General features: G+C 42.7%; 3 protein-coding genes and 1 long non-coding RNA gene across 4 annotated transcripts; 1 reads left to right on the top strand and 3 right to left on the bottom strand.

Annotated features, from left to right (window-relative positions):
- Positions 1-1,371: 1,371 nt before the first annotated feature.
- LOC135595840 (stress-response A/B barrel domain-containing protein UP3-like) lies at positions 1,372-6,319 on the top strand. Its single transcript, XM_065087263.1, has 2 exons — positions 1,372-2,241; positions 6,029-6,319. Exon 1 carries the CDS (start codon positions 1,563-1,565, stop codon positions 2,220-2,222), a length of 660 nt encoding a protein of 219 aa, XP_064943335.1. The 5' UTR covers positions 1,372-1,562; the 3' UTR covers positions 2,223-2,241; positions 6,029-6,319.
- A 1,301-nt stretch (positions 6,320-7,620) lies between these two features.
- Positions 7,621-9,031, bottom strand: LOC135595839 (transcription factor MYB1-like). The gene is made up of 3 exons (XM_065087260.1): positions 8,886-9,031; positions 8,685-8,814; positions 7,621-8,431 (listed from the first exon to the last, which is right to left on the bottom strand). Exons 1-3 carry the CDS (start codon positions 9,016-9,018, stop codon positions 7,858-7,860), a joined length of 837 nt encoding a protein of 278 aa, XP_064943332.1. The 5' UTR covers positions 9,019-9,031; the 3' UTR covers positions 7,621-7,857.
- A 2,570-nt stretch (positions 9,032-11,601) lies between these two features.
- LOC103968521 (uncharacterized) lies at positions 11,602-12,088 on the bottom strand. Its single transcript, XR_010480679.1, has 2 exons — positions 11,950-12,088; positions 11,602-11,865 (listed from the first exon to the last, which is right to left on the bottom strand). It is a non-coding gene; the product is annotated as an uncharacterized LOC103968521 (long non-coding RNA).
- Positions 12,089-14,319: 2,231 nt separating this feature from the next.
- Positions 14,320-15,073, bottom strand: LOC103968520 (uncharacterized). Its single transcript, XM_009381767.3, has 2 exons — positions 14,801-15,073; positions 14,320-14,719 (listed from the first exon to the last, which is right to left on the bottom strand). The coding sequence occupies exons 1-2, from the start codon at positions 14,969-14,971 to the stop codon at positions 14,642-14,644; spliced, it is 249 nt and encodes an 82-aa protein (XP_009380042.2). The 5' UTR covers positions 14,972-15,073; the 3' UTR covers positions 14,320-14,641.
- Positions 15,074-15,886: the final 813 nt, after the last annotated feature.

The following is a 15,886-nucleotide window of genomic DNA, read 5'->3' as shown; positions in this document are numbered from 1 at the left end:
CGGCCGGGAGGAAGAGCCACATGGGGTCATCTCCCTCCATTGGCTCCTTCCCTGCTCAGATGCCGAGTTTTTAAGAATGAGATGGGTCAGATCCAAACCATGGCTGCTAACCATGCATGCTTTGGAAGCTTATCCAGTGGTTTACCTGCTGACAACTTGTATTTGGAATAAGAAACAAAAGATGTTGCATTGATGAAAAGTATGTATGGTCCCCTGTTAGCTCATCGAGTGCTGCTTTGACCAAACTTTAGGGATGACAGTGGGTAGGGAAGAACGTATCAGATAGACCATGGTGAAGGCCTTTCGATCCAGTTATGTCTTCCTTGTTAGGTATGTGTGACTCGCCAAAAAGAACATGCTCTCGGTCTCCTCTTAATGGTGTCATATCAAATCGATAGCGTCGACTCGTGTATCCCGCTACAAATAACAATGTTTTGTACCAAAGCTTCATCCTCCCAATCATCTTCTTTCAGCTTCCAAATGGCATTTTTACTCATCTGTCTTACACGGCATTTGGTGCCTTTAGGACCCCTGGCAGCTACTGCAGAAGAAACCAAAGTGTCAAGGACAAAGCCATGTCCAGATCCCCTTTGTGGAGGACATGTGTTCCGTGCTATGCCAGTGCAGCGCAAGTCCTCTACCGATTACCAGCGCATCAAATTATTGCAAGAACACAAAGATCATCTCTGTCCCCTCAACCCAAAGTTTTTGTGTGGTGCTTATTAGCTGTTATCCTATTTTTCCTCCTATGTTTGCTTTCAACTACTATAATAATATTGCATTTATCATCTTCAACATTGGAAAGTTTTTTTTCTATGTAATTATTTTCATCTTTTTTATATTTTTAATTGATTTTTTTTCTGAAAATAAATGAACAAAATGGTCTTCATAAAGTGAAAACTAAAAAATAGCTTCTATTGGAATCTGCCTCATCCATTTGGACAAAAGACTTTTCCTGGTGTTTGATGATACAGACAATCCCACTCTACAGGGCCTAAATCATGTTAGTATTTTTCTCAGGGCCGAAAATAAATAACTCGAATACTGTTTGACAGGTGGTCAAAATTTTGTAATGCTATCTCGACCCGGCCCACGAATCTAGTGGGCCGAATCTATGGCCCCCGAACCGGTCCGGGCGATTCCGCACGTTGTCACCCTCAAACTTGTTAACTACAACGGGCCGAGCCTATCGGGTTCGAACCGGTCTGCCTGATTCGGCAGGTTTGGTTCAACTCGTCGCCCCCAGAATAAACAATACTGTTCTGCAGTACCACCAGAACTGATCGGAATTAAACTTTATTGACAGTGACTTAATCCGGCAGAGCATCTAAGCATCAACGTGAGCCGTCAAACGAAGTCCAACGGCGACGATTGCCAGTGGATGGAGGAGCAAGAAAACTAGAGGGAGATGTCGTGTCTAAGAACCGTCGTCTATCTCCACTACTCTCCCTCATCCTCAAAGCCCTCTTCTCCTCTTCCCTTCGTTCCCTATTCTCATCTCCCCGTCGCCCCGCCCCGCCGCGACGCTATCGTTCTCTTCCTCCACCTCCGCCGCCGCTTCCATGGCCGCCGCCGCCACTATCGAGCACGTCGTCCTCTTCAAGGTCCGCGACTCCACTGACCCGTCCAAGGTCGACGCCATGGTCTCCAACCTGCGATCCCTCGCCTCCCTCGACGTCGTCGCGCACCTCGCCGCCGGCCCCGTGCTCCCGCGCCCCCACCGATCCGCCACCGGGTTCACGCACCTCCTCCACAGTCGCTACCGCTCCAAGGCCGACCTTGCTGCCTACTCTACCCACCCAACCCATGCGGCCGTCGTCGAGGAGAACGTCCTCCCCGTTTGCGAGGATATCATGGCCATGGACTGGGTCGCCGACCTTGACAGCCCGACGGCGGCGCCCCCTGGGTCGGCGATGCGGCTGACCCTCGCGAAGCCGAAAGAGGGGGCCACGGCGGAGCTAACGGCGACGCTGGCGCAGGTTAAGTTGTCGGCGCCGGCGGCGGTGACGCAGGTGAGCTACGGAGAGAATTTCTCACCGGCTAGGGCGAAGGGATACGGCGTGGGACTTCTGGCGGTGTTTCGCGACCTGGAGGAGCTTGAGGCGATGGATGCGGGAGAGAAGGACTTGGTGGAGTCGGTGAAGGAGAAGGTGCGGCCGCTTCTGGAGAGTTTCATTGTTGTTGATTTCGAGGTGCCACCACCGCCTGCTGCTACCCTTTGATGGTTCTTCTTCCAAAGAGGTTCACTCGAAACTCCCATGACTACTTGTTTTCACAATTCATAGGTTTCTTTGTAAATTGGCGTGCTGGAGAGAGTGCTCTCTATGTATTGCAACGATTTGTAAATGTTAGTTATTGGATTGAAGTTGAAGATTGGAGGATTTAAATCAGTTCCTGGCAGCTGATCTACATTTAATTTCAGGAAGAAATAATGTCATTTGCTTCTTAGATTTTCCAGGAATAATTTGGTAAAGAACTTACTATCATGAACTACTGCTGTATGCAGAATCTGTTTCATTTTTCTTGTACTAACATCAGCTACTTTCGTATGTTGAATCCTGCATTTTTGTATAAAAAATTGTGGTATCTTCTTTTTGTTTGTGTTCTGTCACTTTGATTAGATTTTGCTGATCTGGAGGTTCTCATTAAAAACTAGGTGGATAAGACTTCAAGATTTGATTATAATGATCTTCACAAAGAAGGAGAAGCTTTGTGAAGAGTGTTGCACTAATCTTCAATGTCACTACTCTGCTACAAAGATGAAGATATGTGAGAGGAAGAGCTTTCGTACTGAGAAATATGTTGTTTGATATACCTTTCAACCAGTAGTGTGCTCTTATAGCCCACCTGACTGAAAACATTCGAAAGAGAAAGAAAAAGAGAGAGAAACTCTTTGCTCTTGCATAAGATGCATAGGTCGACAATGGATAGGTCACTTGATGTGTATCAAGGCATGAACTATTCTATCTGTTTCTACTCTTGTTGGAAGTCGAGTCCTATATGACTTTGGACTTGGTTCATGTTCCATAAAACATGTGGCAAAATTGGTCTAAGTTGGTAATAATACTTCACATTAGTAACGACGACAGCAGGTAATGATGTTAAGGGCACAAGCTGACACTTGCTGAGCTAACTAAGACGCTATTAACCTTTTGATATGTGGCCCAAGTTTTTCAATCAGTGCACGGACAGCCTACAAATTGTTCAATTTATCCCTTAGGTGTTGCTTCGGGTGGATAGAATAGACAGTGACTAATTGGCTTGTTCAAACAGGTGCAAATGCCTCGTTTTCTCTTCTCACGCTCTTCAGTAATGTCAACTTCTGCCTAGTTAGTGCTCTGCAGCTCTCAATAAGTTGGAAGTTTTTCTTTTTTACTTTTCAATATTTTCAAGTTTTATTTTTTACCAGCAACAATAACGAGAAGTTGTACTGTCCTAACCATTTGGGTAAACTTTTCAATGTCATCGGCCAAACTATGTATGAGCTAGCAAATCAGCCTTATTGCAAATTCCTGATTTGTTTGGTTAAGTCAAGATGATGGATTTGAGGTAGGTTAATAGTTCTAACTATTGAGTTATTTTATACTCTAACGTGCATTGGATGGAAACATTCTGGAAATTTCTAATTTTTGAAGACTCTTTGAGCATAATTATTTCTTTGGCGAACATCGTAGTGCTCGTTCTCATTGCCTGGGTCACTACATGGGTCTTCTTTTGCCATTGATCTGGGGAAGGACTGCCTGCAACTATTGGGGATCTCTGCTTGGTTTTGCCAGTGATTTGTGCATTATGGGGCATGGGGGTGGTTCATGTTCCACTAGCTTTATGTGGTCATGAATTTAGATTCACCAAATGGCGATGAACTTTTGATGTTAGTTATAGGCCATCAATAGCATCTTTCAAGGGCTATTGAATTTAGATGTCATGAATTTAGATTCACCAAATGGCGATGAACTTTTGATGTTAGTTTATAGGCCATCAATAGCATCTTTCAAGGGCTACAAGATGGTGGGATTAGAGGGCAAGATAAAGTTGGTAATTGATTGTAGTTGGTCGGAACTGACTTTAGGGAAAAGTTTGAGAGGATGCATAGGAAAAGTGCTGAGAGGGTGGGGAGAGCAGTGCTCGAGTTGGAAGAGTTTTGGAATGGGAGAAATAAATGTGAACAATAGGTTGGAGAATAGGGGATTGTTTAAAAATGCCGATTAGCGATTACTTGGGCTGCTGATGTGTTAAATAGAAGAGCAATAAATTGCATAAGACTCTCTCTATTGCATTATCTATGAGGGTTATATATCCTTGCAGCTTATGAATCCATGCATAGCAATGCAGCAACTCTACCTTTGTTCTAATGTGCTATCCTTTTACGTGCATGCATATCTTTGCATAAATTTGTCAGTGACTCTTAGTTTGAATAGTGATGTTACTTTTAGCTGAGTTCAATGATAGGAAAAGATCCATGTAGCTTGTCAACCTCACACTCATATAACTGGGACTTCATGGCTTATTGTTGTATTCTGAGTTTCTCGCTGCTGCTAGTCTTTAGAAGTTATTTGGACATTTACTAGCTGACACAACAAATGAATCGACCTTAATGCTACTTTTTATTAATACATTGTAGGATCCATATGGCAAATGTTTCTACTAATGCTATTTCACATTTTCACTACTAGCATTTTTTAACCTATTAACTGTAAAGGCATGGCAGCTTAGCATGGGGTTGGTCTTAATTCCATGAGATTTCTTATCCTTGAAAAACCACACCAATCAATGTCTGTAACTTTGTATATTGTGTCCTATTGTTTTTGAAAGCTGTCTGTCCTCCATGCAATTATAATGATGTCGTCAATCGCCCACGATCTATTCCTGCTTTTCTCTAGGGGCAACACCACTACGAGCTGTAACTAGTCACTTTCTATTTTCTGATTTGCATCTTCCGATGAAGAAAATGCAAAGGGTAGGTGTCCTTCACCCTTTTGTTTCTCCCATCTGGAACATCGTCCATCTCTCACGATACAAGACCTTCTGAAAGGAAGATGTTACTGGCTAGATCCTTCCAACCCACTTCAGTATCCATTTGCTCTTTTCTGCTATGCGTAGAACTTGAGCTTGATAATAGAAGGGTATCATCAGGTGGTTGACAATCAAGAGAATGTGTAGGACAAATATAAAATTGTATTTATCTAATGTATTGATCCTCGATCTTGGAGAAAGGATCACATATGGTTTGTAAGTTCATGTGTGGTGTGTCACGTCCCACAACTACATGCACACGATAAATCTCGATATTTACATTAATTTATGGAATAAACAGTAGGTCTTGTTATGTCTTGCATGTGAGACCTTGCATCTAACGTTGTTTCTGAGATTAACCATGATCAGAAAACTGAAAGGGTATTGGCTGAATTCAACCAATACCTCCGGCATCTGGATTCAGATGGGCATAGGAATTTGGTAACAGCCAATCTAAAGAGGTTTAGTTTGGCCTATCTTCTTTCAGGGCCTATTGTTAACCAGAAGATGATCTGATCTCCAATTACAAGAATTCTTCAACAGAGTCTCGATGCATCTTTCATATGAAGTCTTTCCGACATCTCTGTGCACACAAGCTCATGGAAAAAAATATTATCGTTTCCTTGGTGCTGTGTCCTCCATCCTACATTATTCGCAGGAGCTGTTGGTTCTCGATTTTCCTCATCGATTGTCGCAGCTGGAAATATGCACATAGCTATTAAGTTGAAATCTTCAGTTTGTTTGTTTGTTTATCTGACATAAGCAAGAGTGCAGAATTCACCTGCTGCTTTCTTTTTGACCTTTTCGGGTTCTTTTCGATATATAGAATGCTCCTTTTTTTCTGGACTACTTCCGTTTTGATATCCTCTTTCTACCGAAAAGGTTATATGCTTTTATCAATAACTAAATGTTGTTCAGTTGTTCTGAATTAACCATTTAAAAAATCTTTAAGATGTGCCAAACTGTGAGTCTGCCAAGAATTTTAACCAAGTTTCATGGCACGTTCCTTTTGCAGGTTCTCCATGGTCATACCAGGCTTCAGGTGGACTGACTGTATGTGGATCATATGATCAATCCTTGAATCATGTGTCTGTGACAAGCCAAACAATGCTGCAAGTCCAAGATGGTGAACAAAGTATCATTAATAAGCTATTTTGATTTCTTTGCCCATCTATTGAGGTGAATGAATTAAGTGGATACATAAAAACACAAAAAAGTGGTGTCTTATGCACACTTGTTAGTGCAGGCAAGCTTTTGTAACATATCATGGTATATACAAAAGCTTACATGCTGAATTTTTCATTTATTATTTGATCATTTATATATATATATTGTATTTAATGAGACAGTTGATGTATGAAAATGATAATGATGACACAGGTGGTGATGATTTTAGTATGGATCCAACCATAGGTTTAGTAAAAATAAAAATAAAAATACTCAATTACATATTCGGAAATATAATATTGGAAATTATTTTTATATAACATAAGTGATACAATTGTAAAACATTAAATGCTAAAGTTTAACAAATTTAAATTGTATAATTAATGTCTCTATAAAAATTTCCTCAAAATGACGTATATAACAAATCTAAGATTTTTCGTTTTTGCTGCAAGATTGCAATGAAAGGCCAAGAAATCATCAGAGCAATGATTAAAAATATATTTTGGCACACAGTACCTCGAGGGAGAGGATAAAACCGACAACAAAAGTGAGACTTCTTTCCTCTTTCCTCCATCTTATATTTACTGCAATAATAATCATCATCATAATCATAGAGAGAGAGTGGGCTTCAATCTTGATGAGAAATGGACCGGTTCGTGAAAGCCGGTTTATCTAAAATTCGACTCCGATCTCTGGACCGCACACACATAGAATGCACCTAAACTTCTGCTTGGGCAGCTCACAATTTGCGTCTACTCGTCCATGGAAGGTTAGGCCGCACAGGCTCACGCTGTAAAGGCTCCCTTTGTCATCATCCTGCCTGCAGACTCTTCCCATGCACCCTATTAATTCTGCTGAGGATCCCATGTGCGTGACTTCCATTCTGGATAAAATCTCTTCTACTTTCTGCGACTGCACTTCAATTATTAGAAAGCTGACACTGCCTGGGATTCAATATAATGTTCTATTGTCCACGATTTATGTGGGTATAATTTTAAGGCTGAAATTTTACTGCCTAATGAATCCAAACTACACTGCTTTTTGGATATAATTGCACATAAAGGGCACATTTGCTTTCTGCTAGTTTCGTAGTCATCTTCACGACAATAATTGAGGAGGCAGATACAGGAAAAATACACTGCACTGTTCTCTGCCTCGCATTTGTTTGCGCCGTCTGTTTACGTGAAATCTCTCCCTCTTTCGCCTCCCATATATGTGTTTCCGCCTCGCAGCAATCCAAAGTCATGAATGCACTCATTCGTGCCGTCTTCTTCAGGTGGGTATTCCCTTTTGCTTTCCTCCACTTTATGTTGTGGATGTGGAGTGCTATGATTACAAGCACCCTTCCGACAAATATATTCGATAGACAAAGTGATGGCTTCAAATTCTTCTGCCCCATTTAAATTATTAGCTTACCATCATCGGTGTGTTTAGGGCAGCTATGACTGTTGCTAGGAGAGCTAATTCTTTGGTGAAACATGAGAACAATTCTTGCGGCTTATTGCTACAGCGAAGCACAAAGCGTTCGAGATTGAAGATGAAACAACCACACGTGATTGCTTTGTACCTACACTTCCAGCTCCAGTATTGTACCAGCAGCAAGGTTATGTTTTGTCCCTGTTTCGCCACCCGATGTAGAAACCTTACGCTGCAAACTGGAGATGGTGACTCCTTTGCTCAGCTCCAATACCCCTGTTCGTCAGCTTCTAAGATGGAAGCCAAAAGCTTGACATCTAACATGCTGTCTTGCTGAAACTGGTCCTTCTCCATCCAGTTTCCAATCAGTGCTCCATCGAGGGACATCAAGTCGTCCGGATAGAAACCCATGTTAGCGGCGTCATCGGCTTCTTTTGATTCAGGGTTCTCGACTTGAACGCCGTCGTCTCTCTCTTTCCAAGCATCCGAGCTTGAAGGGAAGGCTGCAACCACGTCCAGAGAAGAGCCAAATGGAGGGATCTTGGAGCAGCCATCGGATTCTTCTGGCGCCAAGCGCGGAGGCATGCAGGCTGTATCTTGGCCGAAGAACGCCGTGGTGCACCTTAATGCCTTGGTCTGGATCACCTTCGAGCCAGTCACCGGCGGCGGCGTGGCGACCGCCGTGTCTTTCCCTTTGGATTGGGCTGTGGCGGGGCTTGGATTACTCGGGAGCTGTGACGACCCACCTTGCAGTCTCTTCACCAAGGTGGTGTTCCAGTAGTTCTTGATCTCATTGTCCGTTCGCCCTGGCAGTCTTCCTGCGATTAGAGACCATCTACGGTCCCCCATTCAAGAAAGAACGTGTCCAGAACAAGCTCAAGAAAACCACAGATCAAGGATCCAACAGAGTTGACCATCTCGATCTAGCTAGAATTAGCCTCGAAATCAAATGAGCTGGTTTTTAATGCAAGTACACGAACCGTATCAGATGATAATAGTTATTGGAGCCTCGATCGCCCGCATGTTAAAGACACAGTAACGATGGACGGCTACGCTACCGTAATTACTCTCCGCAAAAGTTAACTGACCTGTTGCCAAGGAGCTTGTGAAGTCTGATGATGAGTTCCTCCTCGTCGTCCGATATGTTCCCCCTCTTGATCCCAGGCCGCAGGTAGTTGAGCCACCGGAGCCGGCAGCTCTTCCCGCATCGCTTCAAGCCTGCAACCCCATGGCAGCCATGCACCGTTGAACTTAATTGAGAGCAAGGGCAGTGAGTAGGTAAGTCTCACCAGCTCTCTTGGGAAGAGATCCCCATTTGGTTGTTCCGTGAGTTGAGATGTAGGAGACAAGGATCTTGTCTTCGTTTGCAGTCCATGCACCTCGGTTGAGCCCCTCCTTTGAACAACAAGGCTTCCTTCCCATTCTCTCTCGCTCTCTCTCTCTCTCTCTCAAGGCCTTAGATGTGAACCGGAAGTGGAGAATGATGGCCCTTTATAGCTTCCAAGGTTGCTTTGACGTGGGATGTTTGACAGGTAGTTAGCGAAAGCTGAAAAGAAATAGAGTATCTTCTTTATTATTCGGCTTTTAACAAATGATCCTCCTAATTGATTTTTATCTAAAATATTTTTCCCAATTAAAATCAATTAGTGTAACCTTATTTGATAAAACCCTCCATACTAAAGACTTCTAAAAGAACACAAGTCATACATAGTGACAAACTAGTTTTACGTATGATGGTGCAAAGCTCTTCGATTGATGTTACAAGGCATTTGCAAATGTGGCATGATGTGACTTGGCTATGCTTCCTCAACTCAGCTCGAAATTGTCTCATATTGTAATCTGTAAATGTGATCGTATAAGTAACTGTCATTGTTCTCTTTGTGTTTCAAAATCTCATTCGTATCTGTCACCTTTTTCTTTCCCAAGTAAAGGAAAGAGAAGAAGGGTGAGAAAAGATAAAAGGATGTGTTACCAATAAATAAGGTACGGATTACAATGGCAAGTCATGCTATAATGTTATGTTTCCTACAAAATCCATAGTTTAAGGTGCGTTTAATCCTACATATTTCACTCACGTGCATGTCCAGTAAACAACGAACACATGCAAATTGGATTCTCGACTTAGATCCGAACCGAGGTGCCTGACATGGTCTCTCGTTTTGGATCCGATAAGTTGTCGGATGCGGGTTGCGATCCAATTTGGGACAGCAGCCGCTCCTCCGAGACGTGGCGGGGACGGCAGCCATGGCACTCTATATCTGCTTGCTCGACGACATGAATGGTCGGGACCCATTTGGCCCATCGTTTGCGCACCCGGAATCTGCATCTCTCTCGCTGGAGATTGATCCATGGAGAAAGCACCAAATCCCCTGCCCCTGTTTCTGTCCGCTTGTTCGAGCCATCGTTGATTACCGGTTCATGGTTGCAGCTGTTTGTGTGAAGGTGCAAGGAAATCCATGGTAACAACCATGGACAAGTGTCAGCCTACATCATGAAGGCAAGAACATTTGAACAGGTGCTTCAGCTTGTTCCATATCTTCTTCTTCTTCTTCTTCTTCTTCCTATTTGTCTGTGAGAAGCAGAAGGCGACACTCATGTTTGCGGAGGCCAATTAATACTGATGATCCACGGTGACTGGCCTGCCTGCACATGAATTCGGGCTCTGATGCATCGGAAGCCATGTGTGATGCTGAACTCATTAGAACAATGACATGATCTTCCTTCTGAAAACAGACGCACGTACAGCGCTGTCAACACTTGAAAAGGAATAGCACAAGGGAATTGCAGGTGTTCCCTTTTGGACCGGAGGCTGCGGTAGCTGCTCCCCTCCCGTTTCCTCGCTAAATGATCTGCCGCTGTTTTGGGAAGCTCTTCCTCCAACTTTTGCCGTCCGGACAAGGAAGCGACGAGCTCAGAGAATAGAGAGGAACTCGCAGGCCCAACGCCACTAGAAGGGCGTTTAATCGTCTCTATTTCTCTCCATGGAACATTAAACACACTTCTCTGCAGGAAAGAGTCACGGGCATAGGCAGAATCAACGATCTGATGGTTTGCAGGAGTTCTTGCGATGGGTTTGACTATCAACCCCCAACAAGGACAATGGATCTGACCCAGAACTAAATGTTAATCCATCATCTACCTCTGTCAAATCCGAAGCAGAGGAACGCAGCAGGGACTGCTGCAGCCCAACAGCACTCCCATTTCCGTGAAACAGAAGATCATCGGCCACAAAGGAGGGCAAGCATCACAGGCTGTGATCCCGTACATGGGAGCCAGAAAAAGGCAGGCCTGCAACACAGAGCCGCAGACATGCCCCACACCATGAAAGCTGAAGACAAAGTGGAAGCGAGACTGCAGTCACTCGCAAGCAGCATCGTTTCATTGACGAGAGCTAAGGATTATATTCCTCAGGCTGGACCCGTCCAGTGGAAAGCAGATGCTGACCCAAAAGCCAACCCAATCATGGACCACTGCTTCCTCTGCCCTCGAGCAATTAGATAGAACTTTTATGGAACGCTCAGACAGGGCTCCGCCATTGCTGATGGATGTCCTGGGGAGACCGACCATTGACCATGCCGATGCTGCACGCATCACTCGTCTCTCTTGCCTACTTGTACTTGTGGGGCTGTTTTGCTGGTCGAGAATTAGTCCCTGCGGCAGCTTTCCCCCAAAAGACTCGTGAGGAACCCTATAATTGTCTGCCCACAGGAGAAGGGATGCTCCGATGCCATGCAAGTTTCGGAGAAGCTCTTGGATGAATCTTCGTTGGTAGGGTCATCATCGACTGCATCAACAAGTCCCCAGAAATCCTCCACCCGGAGTGTCAGTGGAAGCGTAGAGAAGAGCGAGGAGCTTCGGATGTGCGGTGTTCGCCATGACGTTGGGTGGGACTCTCTGTAGGGATCATTCGTTCTTTCCTAATTATATCTTCCTCAAACTATTAAATAATTCTTTTCCCGATAATATTTTAGCTTAAATCACCAACAATTTCAACCAAAAAAGATATGAATTAGTGTTCATATGCTTGCAATTAAAGAAATAATGTCTGTTTTTTCACATCTTAAATAGGAAAAGATTGAAGCCTCTCTTCCACTAATCTCGCTTCCTCATTCAGCTGAGTAATGGACAGTGGATTCATGGGGTCGACAAAATGTCAAAACCCAACATTAAACCGCACTCGACATCATCAACGAGCAAGACATCGACACCTCCACAAAACATTGCTGCCATCGATGGCATCCGGATCAACCCCCGAGCGAAGCCTTGCACCTGAGCACAACTCCAAGAACCAGAAGTAGCACAATGATCCCACACGAAGACCCTCCAAATCTATGGATCCAATAGGGGTCAAACCTCATGATCCTGCGGTCGGCGCAGCACGTAAGGTTGATGACGAAGACCAGTAGCAGGAGCAGGAGCCACAGCGACAGGGCTCCACCGCCACCGTCGTCGTCCGGCTCGACCCGCCCTCTCCTGCCCACGTACAGCGGCGACAGCACGGCGAGAAGCCCCACCGTGATGACAACAAGTCTCTGAGTGGAAGAAGACGACCCCCCCATGCAGCTGCTTTCTTGGGGCCGTGCCACTGGGCCTCCCTTGGTGCATTTATGCCACCGAGCAAAGGAATCCCCTAAAGATAATACGACCACTTTCTTTTTTTATCTTGGAACAGATGAGAATCTATTCTCGAGGACTACTAATGCAGTTGTGTGAAAAAGATTCCTTTTGGTGGAATCTGATGCTTCACCGAGTGGGGAGGAAACCCCCACAAAAGCAATCTGAAATGCAAATGATCGCCAATTACCTCATCTACTCTGCAAGTCAACTAGAAATCAACTTCACTATCCTCCTGTGCAAGCATAAAAAATCAAAAAGAACTTGACTGTCAAGGATGCTTGATCAAATTGTATATAGTTTATTGCAACTTTGATAGGGCAATCTGCTAGCTATCATCAATAGGCTAGTGGCAACAACAGCTTGTTAGAATCTAGAGACTGAAGCTACAAATATTTTCCAGAAGAAAGTGTGTCGAGGCATGGACATGATGCTAAATTGCCAGTTCATGGTTTCTGGAGGGCATGTGCCTCAACCAAGCACAAGCATCCCAATTCTTTCGATTGTTATCTTTTGACATCATCCTTTCCCTAAAGGTTTTCAAGCATCACTTACCATGCACTAGAAAACAAGTGTAAGTTAGAAGGTTGGAATCACTCATTCCATGCCTGTCATTTGTCTCCGGATGATACCATCAAAAGTCTTGCTTAGTGGCAATTTAATTGACATCATATGAGACACACAACAAAACAGGATCATCTTTCTCCACAGATAATATCAGTAAATATTTCATAAAAGTTCACACAGATATGTGGCATTGTTCCTCAAGCCTTAGCTTGATAGTTCACACAGAAACAGTCAGATATGATCTTGATATGGAAATCATTTTTCACATCAAAAAATGGCAAGCAATTACTGGAAGAGCTACGATTCGTTTAGGACGAATGTAAACCGCATGTTCGACATCGCCCATGGGGTTCTGATGTTCATGTTGGCTTATGAATGAAATTTCAACTCAACACATGGATTTCAGCTGTACACTGTCATGGATCAACCTAAAATCAACCAATCTGTCCCTATATTTTCCTAGCTTAAACTCTATGAAGAGTTTCAAAGTCGATGTGTGCACAATCCAAATAAAACATTCAGACTAAACCAAATGACAGTTAAGTTCTAACTCCCATTGTCTTCAATGTGTACACAATTCAAACGAAAATCAAGATAAACCGACCGGCAAGCAATTTTTACCGACCAGAGTTTTAAATGTTCTAAAATCAGATTGAATTATAATTTGAAAAGTCCAAAATAGAAGCTTGCCAGGAATATATTGAAGCCACAAAAATCACACCTCTTATAGCATATACACTGAAGGAATTAATAGAAAAACTTTACCTTGGATATCACATAGAAATAGCACCTCAAACATCTGATTATGGTACCTTTAGTACTAATCAATGATATAAAAGACATCTTTCTGAAGGGGAAAAAAGGTACGAGTAATGAACCTTTGAAATCGTATAGTAATTGTCGTCAAACTAAACGTAAAATAAAAAGAAAAAGATCACTGATTTTAGCAACCAAATCACCAACCTCTGAGTTCGACACAACAAAAGTTTCATCAAAACACTGGCTGGACTCTATGTACACTACTTCTAGCCTGTCACTTTTATTTCACAAGACATCAAATCTACTATAAAGCAAAAGATAATCAACACAATCATCCTAGATTCTTTGATTCTCTGCCAAAAAAGAGAAGCGGGGAGGTGCCCTAAAATATTTCTCTGGATACCTTGATCACCGAAAGAGGAAGGCAATGATGCCTCTTTAAAGTCTATCAAGAAACAAAGATAGAATCTTGGGCATGTTGACCTCATGGACCTCTCAAATTTGCTTCCCAATGGATTTGGCTTCATGAAATCTTTCTCGAGTGTGTAGGCATATAGCTGCACAGGGTTGCTAATCCTTCTTGCTGTACCATATTGAACCAACTCACTTGTCTATGCCTTCGACCATCATGCTCATTCCTCCTCTATTATTTTCTTGTCATGTTTGTTGCTGATGTTATCAATCAGTATGACCAGATTCTGATTGATGAATTATGACAGACTAAAAAGTACGCCAGTAGTACAAGATGATACTCATTCTTATACGAAGATTACATCACATAAGTAAAAGAAGACAATTAAACTGGTAATTCCATTTAGCAGATTGTTCATACTCAATGTGGAAGACGTGCCGTGACATAACCAAATCAAACAATCGTTTGATACATCAATGCTCTGTGTATAACATCTAAATCAACGTGGATACGACATAATCGACACATCTCAATCAACAACCACTGGAACCAAAAATCCACAATTTCAAACGAATTCTAGCACGCAACAACAAGATTACAACCCGATTCACGGAACACTGTTCGAATTCAACACGAGAAGGAACAATTACTCCGGAAAAAAAAACCCCCAAATCATCGAGTACGCCCAACTTCTCACCTTTCTTTCATCGCCCTCCACAAGTACCGCCCGCTGGCCATGTCAAGAAACACCCAGAACCCATTCTCAATCGCCTGTTCGCGAGAAATCATCATGGTAACAAGCCTCTATCCCCTCCAAACGAAAAAGGTAGAATACTGGTTGAGAAATCCTACCTTTCCAGCTCGAAAGATTCGGGCTTTGATGGAGGAGTCGCCACGGGGGGTGTCGATCTCGTCGGAATCATCGGAGACCAGGGAGGGAGGAGAGGAACGGATCGATTTCCAGGCGAGGAACCCGGCGAGGGCCGCGGAGAGGAACACGAGGATGAAGCGCAAAGGGCACATCGTCTACTGTGTTCCCCCACGCCGACCCACCGGGAAGGTCAACACGAAGGATCGGCGGCTTTCGGACACCGACGGTCAGCAAAACACGCCAAAAAGGTAACACGACGCGTTCTAATTTAGTTACTTTTTGTCCCAAATTGGTTTCCAACGCGTGACAATATTAACTTCATTCTATAATTAGAATAGGAAACCCCTACTTAGGATGGCTGAATCACCAATGATCATTTCCAGGGGTGATGTTGTCCGCTCCCGACGCCCGTGTGCGAGTTTCCATGGCTGATTCAGCCACTAAATAATAAAATGACAGCCATATTTAAATCGATAAAAAATATATTTAGATGGATTAAAATTTTAAAAACGATCAATATATTTTTATATAAACATTTGGTAAAAAATCTACCATCTACAAATAAGAAAAATAAAATATATATTTTTTATAAAATTCAAATGACTCTCTATCCAAATCTTTATATTTTTTCGAACTATTCAAATGAGATATAAGATTACTAAAGATCAAATCCAAAAACTTATCTCAATCTCGATCTTCATGCAAGTAACACCTCGAATTCGAATAATGTCAGGCTAATTTAGACATCAATAATATTTTTTAATAATATTATTTTAAATTTTATGCTTAATAATTTTTAAGATTTGCCAAATTAATCTAAAATATTATATAATATATAGTTAAATTATTCTACATCTTTTTTTTCTTAAATATATTTAGCAAAATATTTTTTCTAAATATCATAAAAAAAAGAACATAATCCTTCGATATTGTTCTAATATCATAACAAAAGGAATCTTTTTGAGGTCCTTATAGCCGTTCTCGGAGTTGACTTTTCATGTACTCTTGTTGACCCAAACAATAGGTGGTGATTTGAAGGCTGATCTGCGCTGGTCAAGCTGAGGTGG

This window comes from Musa acuminata, chromosome BXJ1-10 (genome assembly GCF_036884655.1).
Source record: "Musa acuminata AAA Group cultivar baxijiao chromosome BXJ1-10, Cavendish_Baxijiao_AAA, whole genome shotgun sequence".
Classification (NCBI taxonomy): Eukaryota; Viridiplantae; Streptophyta; class Magnoliopsida; order Zingiberales; family Musaceae; genus Musa; species Musa acuminata.
This window is presented reverse-complemented; position numbering and strand designations above follow the sequence as displayed.

Coding starts and splice junctions, on each gene's coding strand:
- LOC135595840 (XM_065087263.1), top strand. CDS start 1,563: ATGGCCGCCGCCGCCACTATCGAGCACGTCGTCCTCTTCAAGGTCCGC.
- LOC135595839 (XM_065087260.1), bottom strand. CDS start 9,018: ATGGGAAGGAAGCCTTGTTGTTCAAAGGAGGGGCTCAACCGAGGTGCA. Junction 8,815..8,885: donor ATCTCTTCCCAAGAGAGCTG/GTGAGACTTACC, acceptor ATGGGGTTGCAG/GCTTGAAGCGATGCGGGAAG. Junction 8,432..8,684: donor CACAAGCTCCTTGGCAACAG/GTCAGTTAACTT, acceptor GGGGGACCGTAG/ATGGTCTCTAATCGCAGGAA.
- LOC103968520 (XM_009381767.3), bottom strand. CDS start 14,971: ATGTGCCCTTTGCGCTTCATCCTCGTGTTCCTCTCCGCGGCCCTCGCC. Junction 14,720..14,800: donor GAATCTTTCGAGCTGGAAAG/GTAGGATTTCTC, acceptor TCTCGCGAACAG/GCGATTGAGAATGGGTTCTG.